Genomic DNA, 16,500 nt, shown 5'->3' with positions numbered 1-16,500 from the left:
AAGTGGTTGGGGCGCCCTGGCAATCTCTGCTCATCCATATTCGTCTCTGCCAGAAGATCTTATTTTCCATGCTGTCCTTCATTGTCTTTTTCTTGGGGGCCTGGGGCAGGTACCTCGATGAGTTGATGAAGCTGAAAGCTCAGGCACATGCAGAGAACAATGAATTTATTACGTGGAATGACATCCAGGCGTGTGTGGACCATGTGAACCTGGTGGTGCAAGAGGAACATGAGAGTGAGTAGTACTCCTGCCTTCTCTCCCCAGTAATGTCACCATTCAGGATGGTGTGTTTCTGTGAATTGATTGTAAATAATAGTCCTAGAGGGGCTTTTGGGTGAGAGATTGAAAAATATCTATACAACTCAGAAAGCTAAGATTTGGTATAGTTTTCAAAATATCAAACAATTGGAGTGGGCATTTGACTTAGTGGTTAAGAAGTTGGTTAGGACGCCTGCATCCCACACTGGGTTGCCTGGGTTTGATTCCTGGCTCCTGACTCCAGCATCCTGTTAATGCAGACCCTGGGAGGCAGCAGTGATGGCTCAAGTAATTGGGTTGGTATCACCCAGTGGGAGACTTGGTTTGTGTTCCCAGCTCCTGGTTTTGGCCCAGCCTATCCCCAGGCATTGGGGGCGTTTGGGGAGTGAACCAGTGAATGGGAGTGCTCGCTCGCTCTCAAATACATTACAAAAAATTCAGACACCACCAGATAATAGATATGGTATGGATAGATAGATAGGTATGGATTTAATAAGAACTGTTTTTTAGAGATGAGTTGAATATGTTTTTTTTTTTTTAAGTACTGTTATTATTTTTAGATTTCTTTCTGTCTGTCTCCAAAGGGCAGAGCAACAGAAAGAGAAGGAGGGAAAGATACTGGGTGTCCTCTGGTTCACTCCCCAGATGGCCACTACAGCCAGAGCGGGGCCTGTTCTCCCACACGGGCACAGGCTGTCCTCCGCTGCTTTCCCAGGCGCATTAGCAGGAAGCTGACTCAGAAGCACTCTGATATGGGGTGTCAGCGTCACAAGCAGTGGCTTAACCCACTGCGCCACAACACTGGCCCCAAGTAGTTCTTGGAATTGGGCAAAATCACACAGGTTGAGGGCTTCTCTTATTTCAGACCCTAGCTGCAGGCTCTGGGGTTCCCAGGTCACTGTACTTCAGAATAGTTGGCTACAGATTTGGGGGGTTCCCTCTCCTCCCCTGGTTCAATGCTAGTATGGCTCATGGAACTCATAAGAGTGCTAGGCTTATGATTGCAGTTTTATTAGAAAGGGTCCCCCAAGACAAGACGCCTGTAGGACAGTGTCTGGAAAGGTCCCAAGAGGCAGCTCCTGTGCCCTTTCACGCTGGTGTGTCACCAACCAGGGAAGCGCACCTGAGCTTTGGGTACTCAGGAGTTTCTGTTTGGCTTCATTACATTGGAATGATTGAATTATTGGCATGTGGTTGCCAGTCTGCTCCCCGCCCGGAGATGGGGAGGCCACGCTGGGGTCATGTGACTGTGAGCCCCAGTCTTTACAACCACCGAGCTGATCTTTCCTGCTTGGCCACATCCTGAAACTTTCTAGAGGCCAGCCAAGAGTCATTGGGCAGCATGTACAGTGGCGATGGAGGGGCTGCGAGGAGTAGACACACCCATCACCTAGGGATAATCCAAGGGTTTCAGAGGCTCCTCCCAGGCTCCCGGGACGAAGAGCAGCCACATTTTTTACTAAACAATGGATTCCTTACACAGTAGCACAGCTGCCTGAGATACCTGAGGTGGGAAAGCTTCTAATTTTAATTTGTTGTTCCTGTGAGACACATTCACATAACTTAGAGGGAAGAGCCTGTACGTGGCCAGGAGCCCTGGGCCTCTGTCTTCCTTCTGCCACTTGTTTGTTGTGTGATCTTGGAGAAGAGGTTCCTAAGCCCCATCTTTCCTTCCGTTAAATGTTAAACTAAGTGACTTTTTTTTTTTTTTTTTTTTGAGATTTGTTTTATTTATTTGAAAGAGTTACAGAGGGAGGGAGGGAGGGGGAGAGAGAGAGGTCTTCTATCTGCTGGTTTACTCCCCAAATGGCTGTAGCAGCCAGAGCTGGGCCAATCTGAATCCAGGAGCTTCTTCTGGGTCTCCCACATGGGTGCAAGGGCCCAAGGACTTGGGTCATGTTTTGCTGTTCTTCCCCGGTGCATTAGCAGGGAGCGGGATTGGAAGTGAAGCAACTGGGACTCGAATTTGTGCCCATATGGGATGCTGGCCCTGCAGGCTGGGGCTTTAACCCACTGCACCACAGCACTGGCCCCAAACTAGGTGACTTTTTAAGATCCCTTGAACTCTTGACTTTTTGCAGATCAGGAATTATTTGCCTACACATTTGAGATCTATACTATAAAGCTCATTTTTATTAATTTTTTTAAGGTTTTATTTTATTTGAAAGGTAGAGTTACATAGAGAGTGGGAGAGACACAGAGAGAAAGATCTTCCATCTGCTGGTTCACTCCTCAAATGACAATGACTGGGGCTGGGCCAGGCTGAGGCCTGGAACTCCATCCAGGTCTCTCATGTGGGTGGCAGGGTCCCAAGCCCTTGGGACATCTTCCTGTGTTTCCCCAGGTGCATTAACAGGGAGCTGGATTGGAAGCAGAGCAGCCAGGACTTGAACCAATGCTCAGATGCCAGCATCATAGGCAGGCAGCTTAACCTGTGCTACAGCACAGGCCCCTAATGCTTGTTTCATCAAAATCTGTTGCTGTGGATTCGTTTCTGGGAGGAGGAGCGTGGTGGGGGCAAGAAACATGGAGTCACCACACAGACCCAGGGAGTTGGGTGAAAGCCGGTCTGAGGCAAGCAGCCTTGCAGACTCGTTTATTTCAGTTGCTACAGCAGCTTATATAGCCAAGGCAGCCAATCCGGTCAAGGGGCAGTCTGTGCCCTAACCAATCACACCCTGTTGCCAGGCAGTTTCTGAAGCCATCCAATCACAGCCTGTTGCCAGGCAGACTCTGCTGTCATGTGGTTTCCGAAACCATCCAATCACAGCCTGTTGCCAGGCAGTTTCTGTTGCCAGCGGCCATCTTGGCATGGCCTTCTCATTCCACCACAAAAATCCTCTCCATTTTTAAGTTTGAACAATTAGAAATGAAACAAAAGGACTTGTGCTTTCAATGAAAATAGGAATGCAAGGGAGTTTAGACGAAATAAACAGCAAAAAACAATGCTGTTTCATGGATGACAAATTGTAGTTTGAGTAATGTTTACATTCAGGGGGATTTAGTAACATGTTTCAGGATTGATATTTATCTAATTTCTTAATTAAAAATATAACTTTTCAGGCAAGCATTTGACAGAGCAGTTAAGATGCCTGTATTCCATATTGGAGTTACTAGGTTTGAGTCCTGGCTCTGGCTCCTGATCCCAGTTTCTTGCTAAAGTGCACCCTAGGGGACCACAGGTGATGGCTTATGTGGTTGGGTCCCTACCATCCATGAAGGAGACCAGAGTTGGGTTCCCTGCTCTGGCTTGGTTCAGTCTTGGTTGTTGTAGGCATTTAAGGAGTGAACCAGCCAATGGGAGCTCTCTTTCTTTGTCTGTATTGGTCTCTCTGCCTCTCAAATTGAAGAACAAAGCAGGAAAACGGTATGCCTTTCTATTTAGGGATTTTAGCCATTGGTTTAATTAATGAAGCTCTGGATGAAGGAGATGCCCAGAAGACTCTGCAGGCCCTGCAGATTCCTGCTGCAAAACTGGAGGGGGTGCTCGCAGAAGTGGCCCAGCACTACCAGGACATGCTGATCAGAGCAAAGAGAGAGAAAGCCCAGGTGAGTGGCATTGCTGTGGGTCTTCTCTGTTTAGAGCGCTTCCTCCCCCTCCTCCAACAGAGCTGGGGTGGGGGTGGGGGGGTATGTCTCTGGGTGCACCTAATCTGTGCTGCCTGGGCACCCTGAGATTCCGGGCACAGAGAGACACAGACACAGGTGACAGGGACTCTGCCTCCTAGGAGCGCCTGCTGTTTTACACATTTGGATTTTTTTTTCTTTCTTTCTCCCTCCCTTCCTCCCTGTTGTACAGCTGGCCCTTTAAGTAAATTCCTTATTGAATTACAAGGTCCAGAAAAATGCAGTTATATATAAGTATGCAGTTGCATGATTTTTCAGAAGTGAATATCCCTGTGCAATTGTATGTGGATTATATGAAGTGTTACCGACACCTCAGACGCCTCTCTTGTGCCCCTTTGCATCCGTATGCCCCTGCTATCTGGTAGTAACCACTATTGTGATTCCTAACCTCACAGTTCATTTTTGCCCATCTTTGAAGTGTACTTAACTGGGATCCTGTGCCATGTGCGCATCTGTCTGTGTGTGTTGTGTGTGTCCATTATGTCAGTGATTTCGTATGTGTGCTTGTGTGTAGCAGTTGTTGTTTGTTCTCATTGTTGTGTACTATTCCGTTGTGTGGTTATATAGTCTATCATTGCTGAAGTTTGGTTATTTCTTACTTTTTGGAGATATGCATATTGTATTGTAGCATGTCTTTTATGGTGCTATGAATATTGTAGCATGTCTTTTATTAGATTTAAGAGTGAAGATAGATCATAGGAAATACATGCTTGTTAAACTTCAGTAGATAGTTGTGGGGAGCAACTGGGAGCAACTCGGACTAGACTAAGTTACTGGAATTAAGACTTATTCTATGCATCTGCTCTCCCACAATATGGCGCTGGGAGAGGAGGAAACAGCTTCTACACAGCTACCTCCAGTTCAACCAATAAGCTGCAGGACCTGCTCCTGATTGGAGGAGAGCAGCGTACTTGGCGTGTGGGTAGCAGAGTTGGGATTGGTGGAGAGGACTATAAAGGAGGAGAGAGACAACATGCACCAGAAACATCTAAGGGGAACATCTATCTGAAGGAACACCTGTGCAGCCCCCGAGAGAGCCGGCCGGCAGTGTGCCGCTCCCCCGCGGAAGTGGGGGAAAGTGGCAGGGGAACCACCCTTCCACGGAGGTGGAAGGGATGGTAGCCAACCCGGGAAGAACCAGCAGCAAACCCGGGGAGGGCCGAGCAGACGAAAGAACAGCGCAGGGTCCTGTGTCGTTCCTCCACGAAGACGGGGAGCGACATAATGGTGCCGTGACTCGGATATGAAGCCTAGGCAGGGTTTAGTGTCGTTCCTCCATGAAGAGGGGGAGCAACAGATAGTGTCATAAATGTTTTAAAAAAATTTATTTATTTATTTTAAAGGCAGAGAGAGAAAGAGATGAATGCCCACAGCAGCTGGGGCTGGGTTAGGCTGAAGTCTGGAGCCTGGCATTCAATCCTACAAGGGTGTCAGAGACCCAAATACTTGAGCTACTGCCTCCCAGGGTGCATGTTTGCAGGAAGCTAGAATTGGAACACAGCTGGGACTCAAACCCAGGCACTGTGCTATGGATGCCGACATCCCAAGAGGCATCTTAACCATTGTGTGAAATGCCTACCCCAGATAATATCATAAAGATTTGGGGGCTGGCCTTGTGGCATAGCGAGTGAGGCTGCCACCTGCAGTGCTGGTATCCCATATGGGTGCTGGTTCGAGTCCCAGCTACTCCACTTCCAATCCAGCTCTCTCCTATGGCCTAGGAAAGCAGTAGAAGATGGCCCAAATCCTTGGGCTCCTGTACCGTATGAGAGACCCAGAAGAAGCTCCTGGCTCCTGGCTTCGGATTGACCCAGCTCTGGCTGTTTTAGCCAGGGGAGGGAACCCGCAGATGGAAGATCTCTCTGTCTGCCTCTGCCTCCCTGTAACTCTGCCTTTCAAATAATAATAAATAAAGATTTAATAATAATAATAAATAAATTGATTATTATTTGAAAGGCAGTTACACAGAGGAGAGGCAGAGAGAGAGGTCAGTTTTGTTGAGGTATAATTTATATACCAGGTACTTCATCATTTTAAAGTGTATCATTCAGTGATTTTTAGTATTATTCATAAAATTTTGCAGCCATCAACATGATCAATTTTAGAACATTTTTATCACCCCAGAAAAGAAACCCAGTCCTTTGTTTTCCCTCCATCTTCCTTCAGAATCCCACAGTCCTAGGCAGCTGTCAGCCGGCTGCTTTCCATGTATTTATTCTGATTATTTCATACAAACGTAGTCCTGCACTACATGGTCCTTTGTGACTGGCTTCATTCATCCAGCATGGTTTGTCCAAGCCGTAGCAGTTGCCAATAGTTCATTTCTTTCTGTTGCTGAATGAAACTCATTATATGGCCATTCTACAGTCTCCATCCATGGTCAATAGAGTTGTAGGGATGAGTTCCATTTATGACTATTAGGAATAATGCTGCTGTAAAAGTTTTTCAGAGTAATTGTAACACAAACCTATATATTTTTTTTTTTAAATTTTTATTTATTTATTTATTTTTTTGACAGGCAGAGTGGACAGTGAGAGAGAGAGACAGAGAGAAAGGTCTTCCTTTGCCATTGGTTCACCCTCCAATGGCCGCCGCGGCTGGCACGCTGCGGCTGGCGCACCGCGCTGATCCGAAGGCAGGAGCCAGGTGCTTCTCCTGGTCTCCCATGGGGTGCAGGGCCCAAGTACTTGGGCCATCCTCCACTGCACTCCCGGGCCACAGCAGAGAGCTGGCCTGTAAGAGGGGCAACCGGGACAGAATCCGGTGCCCCGACCGGGACTAGAACCCGGTGTGCCGGCGCCGCAAGGCGGAGGATTAGCCTACTGAGCCGCGGCGCCGGCTCCACAAACCTATATTTTAAAAGTTCATTTGTCTCGCCGCCTAGCTAATTTGTTGAGGAAACTGATGAGATTTATAACTCTTTTTATGCTGTTGCTGTCTAGGAAGTTATATGTTGCAGACCCTCATGTATTAATTGTGATTAAAACATAATTATAACTGTTTTACTAAATTGTGATTGATCTCATTTTGAAGTTGTTCCTAACTAATAACAATAGATAGGGAGACCCATAACTGTCTTGTCTTAGAAAATTCCTAAAGTGAAGTTCTTGGACAAGTGGAAGAGCTAAAAGTAAAACTTAATTTAGAGAGTCAGATCATTTCTGGAAAGCCAGCTGGATGAAAAGAGACCCAGGTTTAGTGTATTGGGGGTTTATGCACACTGACACAACATGCAGGCTCTATAAATTTAGTTTGGGGGTGGGGGAATTGTGGATAATGCTGTAATGCTGATGAATCTCCTTTGATTCCATTGCCATGAGAGGAGTTGACATTACTGTGTCCTAGTCATATGGACGCAGTGTCTCATAGCACCGGCTTTCATTTAAGAGGCGTATTACCATAGAATGTCACTTGATCCTGTGGAGAAGGTTGACTCACAGCAGCTTCATAGCCAGGGATTCGCGACAAAGAGATCAGCTGATTTCACTTACTTAGGTTGGAAGCTGGAAATAGGGGTCTCAGGCTCTGATTCCTTTTCTTGGCTGGTGATGAGAACACATTATTTTAAAAAATACAGATTCCTAAGCTTTAATTCCGATTCTGCTCATTCAGAGCCTCTAGGGTGGCGCCTGGCTGTAATGGCTCTCTGTGGGCCAGAGGAGGCAGCGTTTGCTTTCCTGGCCAGCATAGTCCTGGCGGAGCCTCACAGCTGGCTGTCAGTGGGGTGGGCTGGGGAGAATTAGCTGCACTGGGGTCTGTGTCTAAAGGAAAGTAGCTTTGAGGATGTAGCTTGTGTAGCTGTCACTCATGCTGCCGGGCGGTCTGCTCCCTTTGTGGGGGTCATGGGAGTTAAACTTTTAGAGGATGTGACTAGAGTTTGAAGCATTTCCTTTTGGTGTGGAATAACTTTTCAGAGTTCATCAAAAGCAGAGGATGGGGAAGTTAAAGGAAAGTTTGCTTAACGCTGCCAGGTCCATCCGAGTGTTGGTGGAATCGCCTCTTTTTTTTTTTTTTTTTTTTTTTTTTTAGGAATCTGCTTAACTTCTCAATTCCAATGACCCATCTTGGGAGTGGCTTTAAAAATAATTGTCACTGAGTTTCAAATTTAGCAAGCAAAAGATCCTAATTTAAATTTGAGCTGTAGTTTTCTTTTATTATTATTATTTATTTATTTATTTATTCGAAAGTCAGAGTTACACAGAGAGAGGAGAGGCAGAGAGAGAGAGAAGTCTTCCATCTGATGGTTCACTCCCCAATTGGCCGCAATGGCTGGAGCTGCGCCAATCCGAAGCCAGGAGCTGGGAGCTTCCTCCAGGTCTCCCACACGGGCACAGGGTCCCAAGGACTTGGGCCATCTTGTACTGCTATCCCAGTCCACAGCAGAGAGCTGGATTGGAAGAGGAGCAGCCAGGACTAGAACCGGCGCCCATATGGGATGCTGGCGCTTCAGGCCAGGGTGTTAACCCACTGTGCCACAGTGCTGGCCCCTGATCTGTAGTTTTTATGTGACATCTTATGTCACGTTTGGTGTCAAGGTAATACTGGCCTCATAGAATGAGTTAGGAAGTGTTCCTCTCTCTTGTACTTTGAAAGGATTGGTTAAACATTTGGTAGAATTCACCAGAGAAAACATGTGATCCTGGGGTGGGGTGTTTGTATGTGAGGTTTTTTGGTTAGTAATTCCATCTCTATACTTATTATGAATCAATTCAGCTTTTTCCTTGTCCAACATTCTCCTTGTCTTCTTGGAATTCGATTGTATTATATGTTAGTATGACTGATGGTGTCCACAGTCCTCAAGCTTTGTCCATTTTTTTTTAAAGATTTATTTATGGCCGGCGCCGTGGCTCAATAGGCTAATCCTCCACTTTGCGGCGCCAGCACACCGGGTTCTAGTCCCGGTCGGGGCGCCGGATTCTGTCCTGGTTGCCCCTCTTCCAGGCCAGCTCTCTGCTGTGGCCAGGGAGTTCAGTGGAGGATGGGCCAAGTACTTGGGCCCTGCACCCCATGGGAGACCAGGAGAAGTACCTGGCTCCTGCCATCGGATCAGCGCGGTGCGCCGGCCGCGGCCGCAGCGGCCATTGGAGGGTGAACCAACGGCAAAAGGAAGACCTTTCTCTCTGCCTCTCTCTCTCACTATCTACTCTGCCTGTCCAAAAAAAAAAAAAAAAAAAAAATCCAGATTTTCATCGTTGGTATGCTTTTTAGAAATAACATCTCTTTTTTTAAAAAAAAATTTTTTTATTTATTTGAAAAACAGAGTTACAGAGAGAGGTCTTCCATCTGCTGGTTTACTCCCCAGATGGCCGCAACGGCCGGAGCTGCGCTAATCTGAAGCCAGGAGCCAGGAGCCTCTTCTGGGTCTCCCACATGGGTGCAGGGGCCCAAGGACTTGGGCCATCTTCCAGTGCTTTCTCAGATCATAGCAGAGCGCTGGATCAGAAGAGAAGCAGCCGGGACTAGAACTGGCGCCCATATGGGATGCTGGTGCTTCAGGCCAGGGCATTAACCAAGTGAGCCACAGCGCCGGCCCCAGAAATAACATCTCTTTACTGATACTCTCTACTTGGTCTGACATTGTTCTCATGCTTTGCTTTAGTTCTGTAGACATGGTTTCCTTTAGTTCTTTGAACAGAATTAAAAGAGCTAATTTACATCCTTGTCAATCCAAGCTTGGGGTTCCTCAGGGTTGATTTCTGCTGTCTATTCTTTTTTATGTTTGTGTGTGGGAGGCACTTTCTGGTTTGTTTTTGCATGTCTTGAAAAAAATTTTTAGGTATAATTTCCACTTTATTATTATTATTATTATTATTTTTTGACAGGCAGAGTGGAGAGAGAGAGAGAGAGAGAGAGAGAGAGAGAGAGAGAGAGAGAGAAAGGGAGAGAAAGGTCTTCCTTTTGCCGTTGGTTCACCCTCCAATGGCCGCCGCAGCTGGTGCGCTGCGGCCGGCACATTGCGCTGATCCGACGGCAGGAGCCAGGTGCTTCTCCTGGTCTCCCATGCGGGTGCAGGGCCCAAGCACTTGGGCCATCGTCCACTGCACTCCTGGGCCACAGCAGAGAGCTGGCCTGGAAGAGGGGCAACCGGGACAGAGTCTGGCACCCCGACCGGGACTAGAACCCAGGGTGCCGGTGCCGGCCTCCACTTTATTTTGCTAGAGGATAGTTTTGCATGGTCCTTAAGGATTCAGCTCCCGACGTGGGCTTTGGCGGAGGTTGGTGGGGGTGTACACCAGCAGGTCTAAATCAGAGTGGGGGTGTTCCATCATTCTGAGCTTCACAAGGTCAATTCCTGACTCTCTTGCTGTAATTTACCCAACTGATGTCATAACGTAGCTTCACATACAGCTTCGGAACCACGTAGGTGTAGAAGACACTCGCCTCGAAATGTCCCCAATGACTGTAGCCTCCACCATGTTTCAGGTGGCCCGCTTCCTTGTGACCAGGCGAGCATCCAACAGCCTGTGCAGCGAGCCGGCCGCCTTGGCCCTGGTCCCTCTGGTGCCTGTTGTTCCTTCTTTGTCATTTTGCAAGTGAGGACCTGAGAGCGAGATTTTTAGAAAAGCAGGCTTTTAGGAATTCAGTGGTAACCCCGGAAATCAGAGTCCACCCCCTGAGGGTTTGTTGTCAACTCTTGTTATTACTGTTCAATGCCTCTTTTGAAACCTATAAACTGTCTGAAGTCTGCCTGGTTACTTAGTGGTCAGCTAATGATTGATAGAAATCTCCTTAAATGCGTTGAAGCGGTGGTGTGCCCAGCCTTTGCTGAGGGCTCTGGGTGTCGCCTTCAGCACTCAGCCAGGCCTTGCCTTTGTGCTTGCCTGGAATCTCCACGGCTGCTGGGGGTGAGAGCTGAGAGCTCTCCCAGGTCTTTTCTGAGCGTACGCACAGTCCACGCGTGCAGTGTGGCCCTCTGGATCTCTGATCCAGGAAATTGCCAGATTTTCAAAGCTCTGTGAAAGCCTCCTTCTCCAGCTTTTTCTTTCTTTTTGGTCAGTCTGTTTGCCTAACGTGTTATCCTTGCCTCCTCCTGTTTTTGACAAATACTCCTGTCTAAAAGGCTGTTTGTACAGGGTGAGCTGTTGGTTGGATCAAATACAGACAGCTGGGAAGTGTGATCTTACAGGGCATCACCCGACAGGTCACCTAATGCTAGTTCTCTGGGGATGGGGATTTCAAAGGAAGGGGAAGGCGGTAGAACAGGACAGTTTAAAGCACTGCAGAGCTCACCGTTCCTACTGAGATTCAGCTGTTTTTCTTGAGTAAGCTCTCTCCTATTTCTTTCTTTTTTTAAAGATTTATTTATTTATTTGTCTATTTGAAGGGCAGTTAGAGGGAGAGACAAAGAGAGGTCTTCTGTCTGTTGGTTCACTCCCCAAATGGCTGCAATGGCCAGATCTGGGCCAATCCAAAACCAGGAGCTTTATTTGGGTCTCCCACATGGGAGCAGGGGCCCAAGCACTTGGGCCATCCTCCACTGCTTTCCCAGGTGCATTAGCAGAGAGCTGGACTGGAATTGGAGCAGCTGGGATTCAGACCTGCGTTCATACGGGATGCCGGCGCAGCAGTCTGGGATTTTAGTTGGCTGTGCCACAATGCCGGCCCCTTTTTCATTTTTATAAGTCCTTGATTAATCTCTATGGATTTGAAAAAGTTGATTCTGGTGATTTTTTTTTTTTTTGACACTGTTCTTATTGCTTTTATGGTGGAGAAGATTTTTAGAGGCCCTTACTCCTTACTCTACCATTTCCCATTTCCACTGATGTCATTTCTTTTTTTTTTTTTTTTTTTTTGACAGATAGAGATAGAGAGAAAGGTCTTCCTTCCGTTGGTTCACCCCTCAAATAGCCGCTACGGCTGGCGCTGTGCTGATCCAGAGCCAGGAGCTTCCTCCTGGTCTCCCATGTGGGTACAGGGGCCCAAGCACTTGGGCCATCCTCCACTGCCTTCCTGGGCCACAGCAGAGAGCTGGACTGGAAGAGGAGTAACCGGGACTAGAACCCGGCGCCCATATGGGATGCCAGCGCGGCAGGTGGAGGATTAACCAAGTGAGCCATAGCACCGGCCCCTCACTTCTGTCTTATTTGGTACATTACTGTAGTCCAAACCTTCCCAAATCTCTGCTGCTACTCCTCAATTCTAGCTCTTTCCCGAAACTTCACTGTGCAGCAACTGAAGAGTTAATACCTGACCATTCTGAGTGGTCCGTGCTTGTGTTGTGTGGTAGATAAATATGTCATATAGATTTGTGTATGCTGTGTGTATATGTACAAAGACATGTATATATGATATTTCATCTAGCATTACACACGCAAAACACACCACATAATAAAAGAGAGACTTTAAAGGAAGTTTTAAACTGCTTTGGAGGTGTGTGTTTGTGCTGTCCATATACACATGTACACAAAGAGCCTTTGTTTAAACCCCTTCTCTCTTTTTGTCCCCCTACCCCCATGACTTGTGACCCCATCAACTCTTTCACCTCCGGTCATTGTTCGGCATTATTTCTGTTCCCCCTCGGTAAGCTCCTCTGACATGCACTCGCGTTCTGAGGTCACTCAGAGCCGCTCGCCGTCCGTACTTTGAGACGTCTTGTGTAGCATTTTCACCTTAAATCGGCTTTGTCTCAGGATTCCTCACAATAACTGCCCCAGGGTTTAGTGCTCTGCTCGGTGATCCGAGTTAATCTTGGGTGATCTCCCTGGGACGGACTTTGCGGGGAGGATATGGGGGTCTTGCGCTAGCTGGAGCAGAGCGGGAGCCCGTCTGTGCGCGCACTGAGTTGTGCTCTGCGCCTCTCTCCTCCTCTAGTCTGGGAGGGCGTTTCTGAAACGCGTTTCCTGAGACACTGACACTTTGTCTTTTTCTTGCCTTTCGTACGGTAGCTCTGTTGCCTGCCAGAGGAACGTGTACGAAGATTTCACTGAATCCTCTCTTAGTCTGCATGGGGCAGGGGAGAGAGCGCCTCTCTCAGGGTCAGAACGCGTCCTCAGTTCTGTCTTTCTCCGTCAGAGGACGTCGTGCTGAGCCTCCCAGCTTTGCTTACGATGGCTTCTGCCCAAGGATGTCTGATGTGAGATCAGCCTCGGAGTGGACCACAGAGCCCTTGGAAGGGCTGCTGACTTCATGTGCAGAGACCGCTGTGTCGCTTCTCTTGGAGCCTGGCCCTTCCACCTCCTGTTTTTGACTTCTTGGTTTAAGTTGTCACAGGCCCGGAGCTACCTCGTGTTATTTCACGTTGGAGCCATGGCTTAGCACTTCCGACAGTGACTCTTGGGACTGTAGGGGTTGTTTGTGGTCATTTTCTGTTTTCAGGAACAGAAAGTGACTGGCGGTGGAAGGAAGGAGGTTGTGCAGCTGTCCGCTGACTTGTTCCCCCGTGCTGGTTTCTCCTCCTCCTGTCCCGAGGCAGCAGGCAGATGGGGTCACCACCACCACAAGTCGGCTAAGTCACCTTTTCCTCCGAAGCTCTGCATCGGAGAGGAGCAGGGCCTTCCCTGGGCCTTCTCCTTCCGGCTGCACCCTGTGGGCCAGGGCGTCGCGGCTGCCCTGCTCCACTCGGTGACGTGTCATGTCTCTCGCCACGATGAGCCAGCAGGAAAGCCATGCCTCGCCAAAGGTTCCATGGCTTCAACTCTTGGGCAGTGAAGCTACCGCTTTGCCCCAAAGCCCAGACTTTCCCTGTCTGGCCACACAGCTAAATTCCTGAGTTCTTTACTCTCCTTCGTTGTTGCCTTGACTGGCTATATTCACACTGAACTATCTAAGTGGATTTTTGAGGTAATATTTTTTTTTTTAATGTTTGTGTGAAAGGGGGAGAGAGAGAGAGAGAGCGAGCAAGCGAGCGCTTCCATCTGCTGGTTCACTCCCCAAATGCCTGCAACAGCCAGGGCTAGGCCAGGCTAGAGCCAGGAACCAGGAACTCTGTCTGGGTTTCCCATGTGGGTAACAGGGATCAAGTACTTGAACCATCATTCGCTTTCCCAGTGCCTTAGCAGGAAGCTGGGTCAGAAGCGGAGTGGCGAGGGCTTGAACCAGCACTCTGATACTGGATGAGGGCATGACAAGCTCTGTCCCTAAGGTACCGTTTGCCCCAGTTGCTGTCAGTTCCAGCCTCAGGAGCAGGTTAGTTTTGCTGAGTCTTCCAGGATCATCATAAACATAGCTCTCGCAGCTGGGCCACCTTAAACCGCTGGCTCCGGGGCTGGCGTCATGACATAGCAGGTGAAGCTGTGGCACCCATATGGGTACAAGTTTGAGCCCTTGCTGCACTGCTTCCCATCCGGCTCCCTGCTCATGCACCTGGGAGAGCAACAGGGGGCGGCCCAAGCCCTTGGGCCCCTGCACCCACGTGGGAGACTGGAGGAAGCTCCTGGCTTCAGACCAACCATGGGGGTCCTTTGGGGAGTGAACTAGCAGATGGAAGCTCTTTCTTTCTCTTTCTCTCTCTCTCTAACTCTGCCTTTCAAATAAATAAAGAAATCTTAAAAAAAAAAAAAAAACAACTTGGTTCCTTGCCTTTTCTGAGAAGGCGGTCACGTTAATGTCCTTGGGCAAGGCTGTTCATGAAGGCCTTTGAGGCTTCTTAGCAAGCAAGGGCAAACTTGCATAATGCCAGTAAAATGTGGCTGCATGTTAGCGCTGGTTTCCGGTTCTGGCTGTGGTGCTGGGAGTCGGTGGCCAGCAGGATGCCTGTGGTGTGAACGGTATGAACGGTGTGAACGGTGGTTGCTACCGGGGGCTTGTCCACAAGCTACTGCCTCAACTCGGGATTATGGCCAGGTTCCTGGAAATGGGAAAGTAACTTGAGAAAGACGTTTTTGCTAATCCAGTTCGGTTTCAAATGCCTTTCAGAACAAAGGAGCGCCAATAAGCTGCTTGTAAACAGTCCCAGAGCCATATTTGGGGAGAGGGAAATCAATGTTTTCTATGTCACTCTGCCCCACTGGTCCCCTCAGACTATGCCAAGGCCAGTGAGGCCTTGTTGGTCGTACTGGGGAAGCGAATCCCTAGTTAACTGTAGTGTTTCTGTAGTGTGGAAATGTGACTAAGTTTCCTGCAACTGATTGAACATTGAAGTTTCAGAAATTTAGATTGCTGTGTGACTCTTGGCTCTAAAGGTTCTAATTAAAGTGAGACTTGGCAGTCTTTTAAAAGGAGCCGCTGACTCAGGGACTGCCATTGGCAAAGGAGGTGTTTTAGAGTAAGCACTGCACATTCATAGTCCTCCCTGTCCCTCATCACACTGAAAGTCCCTGGGCTCCCTCCCCGTCTATCTGCTCCTTTTGTACCTGCTAGCTGTCCTTGGCCTCCTGAAGCACTTGAATTCATCTTGGTTTACTGTTCACACATTCATCAGTTTCCATGGTTATAACAAAATACCCAAAGCCGAATATGTATGAAAAAAAGAGGCTGATTTAGCTCCCAGGAGCATCCAAGATCAGGCAGTCCCACTGGTTCGGTGTCTGGTAAAGACTGAGGGCCGATGATGTCCTGGAGGGAGTGTGTGCAAGGGAGGAGGGGGGAGTTCACGAGGTGGGATGGGGCTGCCGGAGCCAGGGAGGACCAGCCTTGCCCTTTCAACGACTTGCTGGGGAGCTGCCTCGGGGGGCCCTCAGTGGTCCTCAGTTCTCCCACACTGGGGAGCTCGGGAGCCACACGGAAACCGTATCCAGATCACAGCCCTTCACTTGCATCTGAGCCATCCCCTTAGAGCCTTCTTCCCTTTGACTGGTCCATGTGTCTCTTTCTTTTGAAAGTTTTTCCAGTTCTAATTGAGTCCCAGAAGCCCCCTACGATGCCCTGATTTCATCACCCTAATATTGTTTTGTTTTTAATGATCTGTAGGAAACCCAGGATGAGTCAGCTGTGTTATGGTTGGATGAAATTCAAGGTGGAATCTGGCAGTCCAACAAAGACACCCAGGAAGCCCAGAGGTGTACGTACCAGTTGTATTCCTGTTTTGGTGGCAATGGGTGTGGCAAGGTGCTCTGTAGCTCAAGTTACAGAGCTTGGCCAGGGCAGTGAGTGTTGGGGTGGCTGAAGGGAACCGTTGTGAGTAGGTGTAGTTGAGGGAATTGGTGTGTGGATTCAGATGCTTTCTAAACTGTTCTATTAACAATTCTCTTTCGGGATAGTTGCCTTGGGAATCTTTGCCATTAATGAGGCAGTTGAAAATGGTGATGTTGGCAAAACACTAAGTGCCCTTCGTTCACCTGATGTGGGCTTGTACGGAGTCATCCCTGAGTGTGGTGAGACTTACCAGAGTGACCTTGCTGAAGCCAAGAAGAAAAAACTAGCCGCAGGTGAGTGATGGGAGAATAAAACGAGCCTGAGCACTTCAGGATGGAAGGGGAGGGATGTGGAGGAAAGGGACGGCTGCAGGGAAGGAGGCGTTAGTGTGGAAGGACAGACTGAGGCCCGCTGTAGAGTGCGTGCGTCTCCCTGCCACGTCCCAGCTGCTGTGTTCCCCAGGATGCGGAAGGAGCAAATTCCCCGACTGTTCACCTTTCACAGGGTGTCGGCAGCTCTGATCATCTGGCCGACAGGCAGTTAACAGTAACTTATCTGCTAAAGAAGACCCTTTCAGGACCCTTTCTTCTTCTTTATTTTTAA

General features: G+C 48.5%; 1 protein-coding gene across 1 annotated transcript in view; it reads left to right on the top strand.

Annotated features, from left to right (window-relative positions):
- IQGAP1 (IQ motif containing GTPase activating protein 1) overlaps positions 1 to 16,500 on the top strand; it is a 110,633-nt gene that overhangs the window by 59,989 nt on the left and 34,144 nt on the right. Inside the window, exons 14-17 of the mRNA XM_008275315.4 lie at positions 110 to 234; positions 3,644 to 3,807; positions 15,733 to 15,823; positions 16,023 to 16,190. Coding sequence (XP_008273537.2) covers positions 110 to 234; positions 3,644 to 3,807; positions 15,733 to 15,823; positions 16,023 to 16,190 — 548 coding nt within the window. The remainder of the gene's footprint in view (positions 1 to 109; positions 235 to 3,643; positions 3,808 to 15,732; positions 15,824 to 16,022; positions 16,191 to 16,500) is intronic.

The sequence above is a fragment of the Oryctolagus cuniculus genome, chromosome 12 (genome assembly GCF_964237555.1).
Source record: "Oryctolagus cuniculus chromosome 12, mOryCun1.1, whole genome shotgun sequence".
NCBI lineage: Eukaryota > Metazoa > Chordata > Mammalia > Lagomorpha > Leporidae > Oryctolagus > Oryctolagus cuniculus.
Note: the sequence above shows the minus strand (reverse complement) of the source record. Positions and strands in the feature narration are given on the sequence as shown.